Source organism: Eschrichtius robustus, chromosome 13, assembly GCF_028021215.1.
Source record: "Eschrichtius robustus isolate mEscRob2 chromosome 13, mEscRob2.pri, whole genome shotgun sequence".
Taxonomy (NCBI): domain Eukaryota; kingdom Metazoa; phylum Chordata; class Mammalia; order Artiodactyla; family Eschrichtiidae; genus Eschrichtius; species Eschrichtius robustus.
This window is the reverse complement of record NC_090836.1, coordinates 101427161-101439660: the sequence shown is the minus strand read 5'-3', so window position 1 is coordinate 101439660 and position 12500 is coordinate 101427161. Positions and strand designations below refer to the sequence as shown.

Here is a 12500-nt window from a genome sequence, read left to right as displayed (position 1 = left end):
AACTGCTGGCTTTGAGATACAGGAAGGGGCCATGAGCCAAGGAACGGGGCGCCTCCGGAAGCTGGGAAAGGCTGGGAAACATCCTCCCCTAGAACCTCCAGAAGGAACGCAGCCCTGCCGACACCCTGGTTTCAGCCCAGTGAGACCCACTTTGGACTCCTGGCCTCCAGACTGCAAGGTGACTGCTCTGTGTCGAGTTAAGCCTCTAGGTCTGTGGTGCTTTGTTACAGCAGCGACAGGGAGCTGATTCACGCGTCTTTATAAATGGTGCTGCTGTTCCCTCCAGAGAACATGCCTCCCTCTCTGCCTCTCCGTCCATGATGTTACACGTGGTTCCTTCTTGCAGGGCGCTCACACACACGCAGATGACCCTGCGACTGCAGCCCCCGCCGATGCGGGCCCCTCGGCATCAGCCGGCTTTGAGCCACAGCACACACGCCCCCCAGCGGTGGGCCTGCGTCTCCTCCGAGCTCTGCCGGTCACTCTGACTCATGGGAACGAACACTGAGACCCGAAGAGTGCGGGATGAGGAGGAATCGGGCGACATCTGATGTCCCTCCCCCCGGCGGGGCACACGTGAAAGAACGCGCGGCGACTTGACCTGGTCCTCAGGAAGAGCCGGCGTGGGGCACGCTGGCTGTGGAAAGCAAATCACATCCATAGTGCATCTGAGTATTTGTCTTTAAAATTTATTGACATGGTTTCCCACAAGGACTGCATTCAAAGAATCACATGAAACGTGTTTATCTGGAGAGAAAGTGTGTGGCACCGAGTGACTCACTGCTGCCCGAGTCCCAGAGCTGCTGCTGGAGGGGACCCAGGATGCTCTGCATCAGCTACAGGAACCTTATCCCAGCTCCAAACTGGACGCCATCACAGATCCTAAAAAAAAAAGGTTTTTGTGTTTTTTTTTAAGGCAGGAAATCAACACTGTGGTCTGCTCTGCTCACCCTGCCATTCGCACAATTCCAGAAACGTGCACGTCTCAGAAGCAATGCCTGGGCGGCCCTGCCTCTCAGGAGGCCCAGGCTCTTCCTGCCCGCCTCTCACCTCTTTCCTCCCTCCCGGCTACCCGGCTTCACCAGCTGTCCCCGGCCACTCCCTCCTTTGCTGGTTTAAGAACCAGCCTTTGGAGGATGGAAAAGGGAACAAAATGGAGACACGAATCCCCCTTCCCTGCTCCCTTCTCTACTCCTCTCTGTTTCCCCCCAGTCCTGACCCAACCGGCAACTAGACAAGAGGAGGACTGAGAGAGAAATATTCATGAAAACAAAACTCCTGGGGCGGGAAGAAAAGCTTCGTGTTTATTTCGGAGGCTGCCAGAGAAGAGGCACCTTCTGCACAGCGCAGAGCAGACAGGTGATCAGAGACGTGGCCGTGGAAGGGCCCCTGGCAAAACACAGGACACAGGGGGGACCAGGAGGGGGCGGGGCGGATGGCAGAACCCACAGCCCCAAAGGGTTTAACCTGACTGCCTCTTTAGAACCTGCTCCTTTCCCAGGAAAGGAAGGATGCAAAGAGGGCACGTGGGTTGCAACATCTGCTACCCGCTGACGCTGTGCAGGTTACATTCAGCGTGCTGCTCTCTCACCGGCTGACAGACCACTGAGCCCCTTTTCAGACGGGCAAACGGGCAAACGGGCTGGGCAGTGAGGAGGTGGCTGCGGTCAGGGCAGGAGCCTCAGAGCAGAACTCTGGACCCAGACGCAAGCGCGCCCGCGGGCCCTGCTGCCTCAGCTGCCTCGGAGGACGTCCCGCTGCAGGCCTTGCTGTTTCCATGACGTCCTGGTTCGAGCCCCGGCCGCACGCAGGGCGAGAATCACCGGCCGCAGCCCAGGCAGCCGTATTCCTGAGACTCCACAGTGATGCTGGTGTGCCACTAGGCCGAGAACCGCTCCCCCTGCGGCCCGCGCCGCGGAGGATGGACTGCCGTGCCGCCCACCCGCTGGCTGCGCTCAGGGCCAGGGCCAGTACTGTACTCGGGACAGAGGGCCTAACCCCGGGACCCGAACACCAGGAAGCACAAGCTTCCAGGGAAAAAACGTTCTGAATCCCAACCAGCAGCTGACGGTGCGTCTGCGGAACACAGCAGTTTTGCAAGTTCTGGAGAGTTTCCAGAAAAACTGGATAACGAGAACAGCCCCTTCATTCAGAGGAAAGCTAATGTTTCTATTGTCACAACACTTGTGCCGTCACCCAATCTCAGAACTTACAGCACCTGAAAACTGGCAGAAAGTTTTTCTTTTTCAGCGTGGGAATGAAATATCTGATTAATTGAGTCAATTAAGGGACTCAAGAGAGAGAATCTTAACTGTTGTCACTGACCTTCTGCGGGGTCAAGGGCGCTCATTAATCAACCATATCAGCAGAAGTCACCTGACCAGAAGGGACAGCTACAGTCTCCGTGTGACCCTGAGTAAACCTCACCACCGTCCTTAAAAGGCAAAGATCCACAGTCAGAACCATGACTGTGTTTGTACAACTTGCTTCTGCTCAGATCTAAACGAGGTGCCTTTACCTTTTATATCATTAGGTCCATAAAAGTAGTCCCTGCCTGCATTCGCTGTTTAGAAAAATGTCTGAAAATAGGCTTGATCAAGATCAAAATAAGTCAAGCCCTGGGTTTACACAATTCAGAAACAAGCAACCATTCCAATAAAGGCTCATCCACTCCAACTGTAAACAGATTAAACCACTTTACAAGCACAGGTTTATGTTCAGAGACCATATAAACGTGTCACAGGAAAAACACCCACCACAAACATCCAAAACAGTGTCGCAGATGCCAGGTGCACAGAGACAGCCTCACCAAACGCCCATCTTCCTGTTCTGTGTCCCCTGTGCCTATATGCTTATAATCCAGTAGGCGCCTCAGAACAGGCCCCGAGTCTCGAGTCTCGCCCTCCCACCGGCAGTCTCGGGGCGGCCCAGCTGCGCCACTCCAGCACCACCCGGAGGCTCCCTGCCTGCACCCGGCCCGCCTCGGACTCGGCGCCAAGGGCTCGTGATGAAGGGCACGCCAGGGTCCCCCAGCGTCAGGCGCCCATCCTCCCCCAGCCAGCCCCCAGGAACGCCAGGCGCCGGTCTAGCACAGGGAATTCAGCAGGGAGCAGGCCGACGAGGGCCAGAACTCAGGGACCCTGGCGTGTGCCCGAAGGGAAAAGACCAGAGAGGCTGGAAGGCAGAGACGGGTGGGGGACAAGCGTGACGGGAACTCAGGCCCCGCCTGCGTCAAGGGCCGCCCCGCGCCTCACTTCTGCTCCTGCGGAAGGGTAGAAGCTGGCGCCCACAGGCACTGCATGCCTGCACACCTTGGTTCCAGCTGCTCTGCAGCCTGGAGCTATCACCTCCCCTGGGAGGCCCTCCACGACCCCCTGCCTGGTCTTCCTCTGTTACTAACTGTGCGCCGCCCTCCCCGCCAGCTGCCTCAGTCACCAGCGCATTTCCAGGGACCACACTCGGTAAGACAGAGCATTCGCCGCCAGAGCGCAGAGACAACGGTGTCACACGTCACCTCCGGTATAAAACTCGCCAAATATTTCAAAGCGGTTTCCATTTCTGTAAAGGTCTGAAAATCCTAATTACAGAGCGACTGCGCTCACTGGGCGGGGGACCTATGGATGATGGCACCCATGTAACTCCCCATCCTGCTAGCTGCTTAATTTTAGAAATGAAGATTAAACCCTGGCAAGATCACTCAAACGTCACGAAGTTCCAATTTTGATGACAAAACTTCAAACAGAGCCAGACGCTGCGTGACGGCGAGCCCCCTGCTCAGGGACGCTGCACACGAGAAGCACCTGCTGCAACCACCGTGACCCCAGAACAGAGCAGCCTGGGGGGCAGAGGAGCGTCCTTACGTTCCGGTCTTTAAATACCACCTGCACAGCATGCTTCCTCCTTTCAGAATCCACATTTGAAATTAATGGCTGAAACATATTTTCAAATTTAACCTGAAGAGAGAGAGCAGAGTGGAGTGGTGAACGCACCCACTCCACCCCCTGCAGAGATTCGGGGAGGCAGGTAGTCGAAGCCGGGCTCCCGAGAGCAGCACCCGGATTCCGGGAGCACAGCGACACCCAGTGGCCTCCGATGATGCTGCAGCCACAGGACGGCAGCGCCTTCCAGGCTGAAGGACCGGAGGCCCAGAGCCAGCAGGGCTTGCCCAGGTCACACAGCCAGGGACGGACAGGGCAGGGCTGGCCGCGCAGCCCACCGGCAGTGCAGCCCCCTCCAGACCCAAGCACATTACAGTTGGAGAAGCGCAGGCTTAGACGGCTCTATCTGACCTCATCCCGGTGTTGGTGCAGGCCTATCACCGCACCTCTGCCGCTCCCTGCAAGGACTCAATCAGCAGCCGGCTGTTATGCCAGGGAGCCCCACGCCCATGCCTGTGGTGGGAACAAGGTTTTGCAGACAGCAACCCGCAACATTAGCTTCATTTCCTGAAGCTACGATGTTATCTAATGCACAAAGCTTGCTCTAGGGAAGGTGCACATTTCCCCACATTTCACTATCCCTGAAATCAGGCCACATCATCCCATCTACGGCATGTCTCAAACACAGCCAGCCAGGTGGCGCACACAGTGCCACTGCGGATGGCGGGGGACACACACACACACACGGTTTGCTTCCTTTGTGAACAGCTGGCCAGGGCGAGTGTACCAGTAGCAGCAACAACACGAGAAACAACCAGCTTTGCTGACAACACGCTGGGTACTGCTCTACGAGCTGCGTGTGTATTAATTCATTCAGTCCTCAAGCCTGCAAAGTAATCACTATCGTTAGCACCCATTCTACGGATGTGAAAACGGAGACCCAGAGAGGTTAAGTAACTCACCCCGGGCCACACAGCCACGGGGCGGCCAGGCTGCGCTCCGAGCCTGTGCAGCTGGGCTCCAGTGCACACTCAGCCTGAGCAACTAGACCCTTCTCAGCTTTTGCTCTGTGCCGAGAAAAGGCAAGGCGTGGAGGGGAATTAACAGTCATCAGAGCAGCAGACCCGTGAGGGCATGGGAAGGAAGGGCTCCAACATCACAGGGCGGCATGGCGGCCCCGGGCCAAGCCAGCCTTCCAGGGAGAGCGGAGGAGGGCAGACTCTCCTGAAGCGATGGCCACAGAGGGTCTGGATGACAGACACTGACGTGCACCTAAGAACAAAGCTTTGTTAAAAGCTTCCTAATGCGGCTTCCCTTCAAAACACCATCACCCACCACGCTGAAGCAGAAGACAGAGAGAGTAAGACTGGTAGAGTACTTCCTTAAATGAGGACAAACTACAACTTCACGCTGGAAGCCTGGCTGTGACTCAGCATCACAGCTGAATGTAGACAGAACACCGAGAAGAAAAAAATACAGCCTAGAGTCCTGAAATGTATAGAAACACTAGGTTACCGGCGGAATGTCCGTGTCCCGCAGTCCTCACAAGCTGAAGCACTAAACGCCCACCCCCCAACCCTGCCATGTGACCGTATTTGGAGGTGGGACCTTGAGGAGGTAACTAAGTCACCTTAGATGAGGCAACTTAATTAAGATGGGGTCCTTGGTGGAACTGGTGTCCTTGTAAGAAGAGACACCAGAGAGCCTGCTCTCTGCCCCCTTCAGGTGAGAGCACAGTGAGAAGGCACCGTCTGCAAGCCGGGAAGAGGGTCCTTGACCCGGAACCGAACCCGCCGGCACCCTGATCCTGGACTTTGCAGCCTCCGGACGGCGAGAGATGCAAGTCTGCTGTTTAAGCCCCGAGTCCATGGTATTATTTACATACTATCATGACAATACTTCTGGACTTCTTGAAATTTCTACAATGCATACCAAATAATTTAAGAAACGGAATTAATTTCTGTAGCTGTAATCGGCCTTATACCATATTCATCCACGAATATTCAGCAGATCTTGTTCAGTAAAATGACTGGTGGAGAAGGCCAGAAGGCAGGTCCTCTGCGGCAGAGCAGAGCTGCGCCCACCCAGCCTCCGGGCTCCCGGCCTGCAGAGTCCCCACCGGCAACACCTCATTCTGCTAGGGCAGGACCTGAAACGGCAGCCACCACCTCTAGCCAGGCCGCCAGAGGAGCTCCCTCTACCTGACGACAAGTGCAACCAGCATAACGTGGGGGGACGGGAACACATCACGGCCTTTCCTCCAACCTGTATGGAGAACCCCATGGACAAAAATCCCTGTGTTTTCATTCTTTTGCTAACTATTCAATTTCTCCTGAAGTCTTGAATCTTAAAGGCCGCTGGTGAAGTGATTAACTATGTCCAAAACAAAGTGACAAGACAGTGCCGTGTACCTGTGGAGAGAACCTCCCAGCACCTACCTGTCTCCGCCCTGCACGCCCATGGGGACGCAGTAGTTCAGCTCCAGCCGCGCGATGTTGCCCAGCCTGAGGACGATGCCGGCGCCGTAAGACCAGCGGATGCACTCAGCCAGCTTTCGAATGTGAGCTCTGGGGCCCTCCCCTGAAGAGAGAGAAGAGGAGGTGTGACCAATAGCACGTGGTCCCCCGCCCACGTTGTCCTTGGACAGCACTGGCTCTCCCTCTCTGTGTGGCCTCTGGTCATCTTTTAAGCCAGGCCTAGATACGCGAGGAGAATGCATGAAGTGAGATTAGGCCCAAACTCAAGACAGGGCTGGGGACCGTACTTCCTCACCGTCCCAGAAGAACACAGGTCCCCTCAGTTCTCTGGTCCTGGCACGTTCTTTTCCCTTTGCCTAGAATGGCATTTGCCCACCGGTGACCGCCCAGGAAGCCCTACTCCAAGCCTTGGTTTCCAGACACCTCCCCAAGCCAGGGACATGTGTGCACCTCGCCCGGCCCTGAGCTCCTAGGGGAGAGACCAGGTCTCATTCAGCTCTGTGGCCGTAACCACTGGCACAGACAGACTCATTGCTCGAGAAACGTTTGCTAAACAGATAGGTTTCTCTTTGCAAGGCAGCATTCGATGACGATTCGTTATGCGTGTTCCAGCCATTCGACCAACAGCTTCACTCTGGGCACCGCATCAGGTGTTGCAGGTGTCTCAGGCAGGCACAGTGCCTACTCTTAGAGACGACGCAATCTAAACGCGACACAGACACCCACTCGTGTCCTGTGCTTTTAAACATAAGGTCAGCTGTGCCGAATGGTTGCTAAATAGTCCGAGTTTTACCATAGTTGAGGTTGCAGAGGTTTCCTGCGTTGAGGAAGAAGTGAGTTCTGAAGAGCTCTCCAAAGCCGCCCTGGCCCGGTCGGAAGGGTAACGGGGTGTACAGGTGCAGGCCACCGGCCCAGTACGCTTCTCCGCCCAGGTAGTCTCCTAGTCAAGGAAGGAGTGCGGATCAAAACAAGGTCACAGGTTCAAAACCACACTGACGTCCCACCACATACACGAGCGAGGTGTGTGCTGTGAACACAACACACTCAGTGCCCGAGCTCTGTGAGCAGCTGCCCTTATAACTCCTGACGTTGTCGGCCTTGCTTAAATAATCTTTCTTCTTCTCCTGGTTTGTTTTATAATTTGCTTTAACTGGAAAAAAAAAAAAAAAAAAGCTAATGTGTAATTTAGGAAAGAATGAAGCCAGTAATTTACCATATCTGTATAATGCTTGGAATAAAACAAGTAAACTCATGGAAATCACTTCTTCCGCAACTGCAGATGACCAGATCATTGTCACTTGGCAAATGAAATGCATTATTCTGCAAAAATTTCAAGACCACAACATAGAGAGACCAAATGAAGAAAATGTCTCTGCAGTTTCTGGAAGTGGCCGGACATGCTATTAATCCAAAGGTACGCAGTGTCTGCCCCCTGCTGCACCAGGACGCTGTCTCAGCTCAGCATCTTCAGAGAAGAGGCTCGTTTTTAAAGGTTCCTGACCACTTGGGTCTTGTTTTTTTGGACAAAGGTTACTTTTGCCAAAATTCAAGACTATCCACTGAGAGTATACATTTGCGTTATTTCTAAAAATGTCCCTACCATTTCAACTGTAAAGAGCCACAACATTAAAGCAACAACAACAAAAACCCCTGAAATGTTTATACTTTGTTACAAAATACTAGTTGTAAAGTGCCTTAGTCCCCTTTAATACAAAATGACAGACCATGAAAAAGAAAAATATGGGCTGTCTCCAAGATTAACCTCAAGGAATGAACTGCCTATTCACTTAAAGGCTCCAGCATCTCCTCAACCGCTATTAATACTGAAGTTCTAGAGGAAACAAAGAACGGACTGAAAGCAGGAGGTCAACTGGGTTTGCTTCTCGTTTCCCAGCAAGTGTTCCTCTCTTTTCTTAAATAACCTATTTTATTCTAATCATAAAAGTAATATACTCATTGTACAAAATGTGATAAATATATGTAAGTAGAAAAAAAGGAAATTCTCCTTTAATTTCTACCATTAAGAGATAACCAGCTAACATCTGGTGTTCTTTCATCCAGTGAATTATAATGAATAATTAAATAAGAAAACAAAATGTAAGTCATTTTATTTTTATACATTTCAGTCCTGATTTTTTTTTAGTTTACTATATTATAAGCACTTTCCTTTAATACTTTATATTCTTTGAAAATGTGATTTTGATGCCTGAATAATCACATATATGTACCATAATATAATGATCTACCCCTTGACTACTGTCATGTTGGTGTTGAATTTGATAGTGGACGTTAACCCGTGATGGGCTTCCTTGCACACACAGGTATTTTAAACCATCTTGAAGTATAATATACACATAGAAAAGTATACACATCCTAAGTGTACAGCACAGTGAATTTCCAGGCACAGAACACACCATATAATGAGCACCCAGACCAAGAAACAGACAAGTGCAGCCCCCCCGGAAGGCCCTGTTCTCCTTTCTAATCACTACCCACCACCCATGACAAGTACAGCACTACCTGTCTACGCTGATCTATACCCGACAGTATAGATCACTTTACCCAGTCTCTAAACTCTGCACAGATGGAATCATACAGTATGCATCCTCTGGATCTGGCTTTTTTTTTTTTTTTTTTTGGGCATGTTTCTGAGGCCTGTTCATGCCACCCAGCCAGTGGCTCTAACTTGTTCGTCCTCATTGCTGTATAATACTCCACAGTGTGAAGACACTACTGTTTAGTTGCCTGTTCTATTGCTGATGGGCATTTGGGTTTCCAGTTTTCAGTTTGGTTCTATTATCAATAGTCCTTGTGTATATATATGTTTTAGGCTCTTGATAAATACTGTCAAATTGCTTTCATGAAAAGTTACAGCAATTTACATTCTTGCTCATTAATTTTACCAATAGCCTTTTAATAGGTAATTAAATGAAATACCACAGTGTTTTAATTTTCAGGAAAATGGAAGACTCCAAAACTTTCATCTAGTCACTAAATAATACTTGTTATAGTGAAAAAGAAATTATATTACTTTTCAAAAAAAGAAAAAGACACACTAATAAAGCACTCTAAAAACAAATGAAAAGAAATAATTTATATTTTGTACAAAAATTTACGCCCAGAGCAATCACTATTTATAATAATATAAAGTGGAAACAACAAAGATGTTAAAAAAAAGTTAAGAAAATCAGGACTGAATATTTTATAATGTCATAACATGAATCTACTTAAATGACGTTTTTGTAGTTTTTAATAACACGTGGAGATCCTCTGATATAACGTCAAGTACTGGAGAGAGTTCCAGAAACCGGAATTCTCACACATTGCTGGATAGAGTATGACTGAGACAAGCTTTCCTGAGACAATATAAAACCTTAAGGATATTCAAGGATACTCAAAATCCTTTGACCTAGCAATTCCACACCTAGACCTTTATATTATAAAGTAAAACTTATAGATGAGCCCAAAGATTCAGTTAGGTTATTCACTGATACACTGTTATATAAACGTAAGAAAAAAGAAAACAGTCTAAGTGTCTAAAACTTGGGATTTGGTTTAAAAAGATCGCAGTAAGGCAAGAAGATGAAATATGCAGCCATTAAAAATGATAAGGCTTTTATCTTTCTGATTCATTGCTGGTGGGAATGCAAAATGTTAGCTATTTTGGAAGACAGTCTGGCAGCTTCTTACAAAGCTAAACATAGTTTTACCATACAATCCAGCAATTACACTCCTTGGTATTTACCCAAATGAGTTGAAACCTTATGTCCAGATAAAAAACTGCACATAGATGTTTATATCAGCTTTACTCATAATTGCAAAAAATTGGATGTCCTGCAAGTAAGATGTCCTTCAATAGGTGAATGGATAAACACCCTGTGGTACAGCCATACAATGGAATATTATTTGGTGATAAAAAGATATGAGCAATCAAGCTATAAAAAGACACGGAGGAAAAAAAAAAAAAAAAGACACGGAGGACTCAATCACTATATTGTACACCTGAAACTAATATAATATTGTAAATCAACTACACTTTAATTAAAATATATATGTACACATAAACAAAAATTTAAGAAGTACACTGACCAAAAAAAAAAAAAAAAAAAAAGACCTGGAGGAAACTTAAATGCATATTATTTAGTCAAAAAGGCCAGTCTGAAAAGGGCACGTACTGTATGATTCCAAGTATATGACATTTTGGAAAAGGCAAAACTATGGAGATAGTAAAGGTCAGTGGTTGCCAGTAATTGAGGGGGAGGAAGGGAGGGAGGAATGAATAGGTGGAGCATGGTGAATTTTTAGGGTGGTGAAACTATTCTGTAAAATACCGTAATAGTAGATACATGCCATCATGCAACTGTCAAAACCCATGAAACTTTACAGCACAAAGAGTGAACCCCACCGTGAACTACGGAATTTAGTTAGTAGTAACACATCAGTGTTGGCTCATCGATTGTGACAAGTGTCCCACACTAACGCGAGATATTAATAATAAAGGATGCTACGGGCACATACGGTGAACTCTGTACTTTGTGTCCAATTTTTCTGCTAACCTAAAAGTGCTCTCAAAAATAAAGTCCATTACACAGGGAATATAGTCAATATTTTATGAATCACTATGTTGTACACCTGAAACTTCTATAATATTGTAAATTGACTATACCTCAATAAATAAACAAACAAGCTTAATGTAAACTTGTGGAAAATTTGGAAAGTGCAGAAATGCATTTTAAAAGGCTTACCAAAATTATTCATAATTCCCATCACCCAGATAAAACCATAATTAATGTTTAGCTGTATTTTCTCTAAGTCTTTTTAAAAAAATGTATGTTTATTGTTTACTGTAATATTAAAGTTATTTTATATATATATATTAAAAAAATTTTTTAATAAAGTACATTAGTTTAAAAAAATTATAGTTTGTCAATAAGATGAAATAAGCCGCCATTAAAAATGATAAAGTACTTATTCCTATAAAAATCTATTCATATACTGTTACTGAGGGGTGGTAGGAGAAACAAGTTAGAACAGTTATGTAAACAACACACGTGCATGGATGTGCATGTTTAAACAACAAAATGCTCACACACGTCAACTATGGCCAATGGGATCACAAGTGACTGTCGTGTATCTTCTGCTTAGCTATCTTTTCTCATTTTCTACAGTTTCCTCAACAAACACCTTTCTGTGCCTGCTGTGTGGTGGATGCTGTGTTAGGTGCCAGTTCCACTGGTGAAACATGAGTATCTATTATTGCGGTGATTTAAACAAATACATGCGCTCAAAAATAAGAAGTAACCGTCATTTCGATTTTTTCAAGTTGGTGTGCTGTGGGGAACAACAGACCTTCGCTCTGTGGCCCAACGCTGTGCATGTTGAACCCTCGCACACTTGTGGGTCCCCCGAGGTAAAACCTGGAAGAGGATGCAGACGTCAGAGCAAAGCCGCTGGAGAAAGTCTCCATCGCACAACAAAAGTGCAAAAGGCGCACACTCGCTACTGGGTCGTCCACATCTCCACGTGGTGGCACATTTCAGGATTAGGAACACGCAAGGGAGGTTGATAAATTTCATAAAGACCCAAGCTTGTAATCTAACCTAAGACTATACATCTAAACAAACACGTCAAACTTCTGGGGACACAGGTGAGATACAAGGCACAAGTAAAGACACTTGGGTGGACTGTCTGTTATAAAGGAATTATCTGAAGTCTATGAGAATTCATCACGCAGCACCTTTTCAAAACAGCCTCCTACATGCTCACAATAATTAAGTTAAAAATTAAGTTAATTAAGTTTAAAAAAAAAGCAGGATACAAATTATATAATAGTATGATCTGAATTTTACAAATAGAGGAAAATAATACTAGAAGGAAATAGACCAAAATAGAATTATTGTTATCTTAAATATTTTTGTATTATTACAGTGATTTTTAATTAGAAAAAAAGTATATGTTAAAAATTTTTTTAATGAATTCCTGTGTTCCTTAATGGACTGGGTTATCATACTCTTTTAAACTATATCTGAGTAAAACGAAAACAATGAATTAAAAAAATATTAGAGGGACTTCCCTGGTGGCGCGGTGGTTAAGAATCCGCCTGCCAATGCAGGGGACACGGGTTTGATCCCTGGTCCAGGAAGAT

At 47.4% G+C, this 12500-nt stretch overlaps 1 protein-coding gene across 1 annotated transcript in view; it reads right to left on the bottom strand.

Annotated features, from left to right (window-relative positions):
• Nucleotides 1-673: 673 nt before the first annotated feature.
• SAMM50 (SAMM50 sorting and assembly machinery component) overlaps nt 674-12500 on the bottom strand; it is a 31239-nt gene continuing 19412 nt past the window's right edge. The window contains exons 12-15 of the mRNA XM_068562079.1: nt 11705-11772; nt 7149-7295; nt 6317-6458; nt 674-882 (exon numbers count right to left, since the gene is read on the bottom strand). Coding sequence (XP_068418180.1) covers nt 837-882; nt 6317-6458; nt 7149-7295; nt 11705-11772 — 403 coding nt within the window. The 3' untranslated portion in view covers nt 674-836. The remainder of the gene's footprint in view (nt 883-6316; nt 6459-7148; nt 7296-11704; nt 11773-12500) is intronic.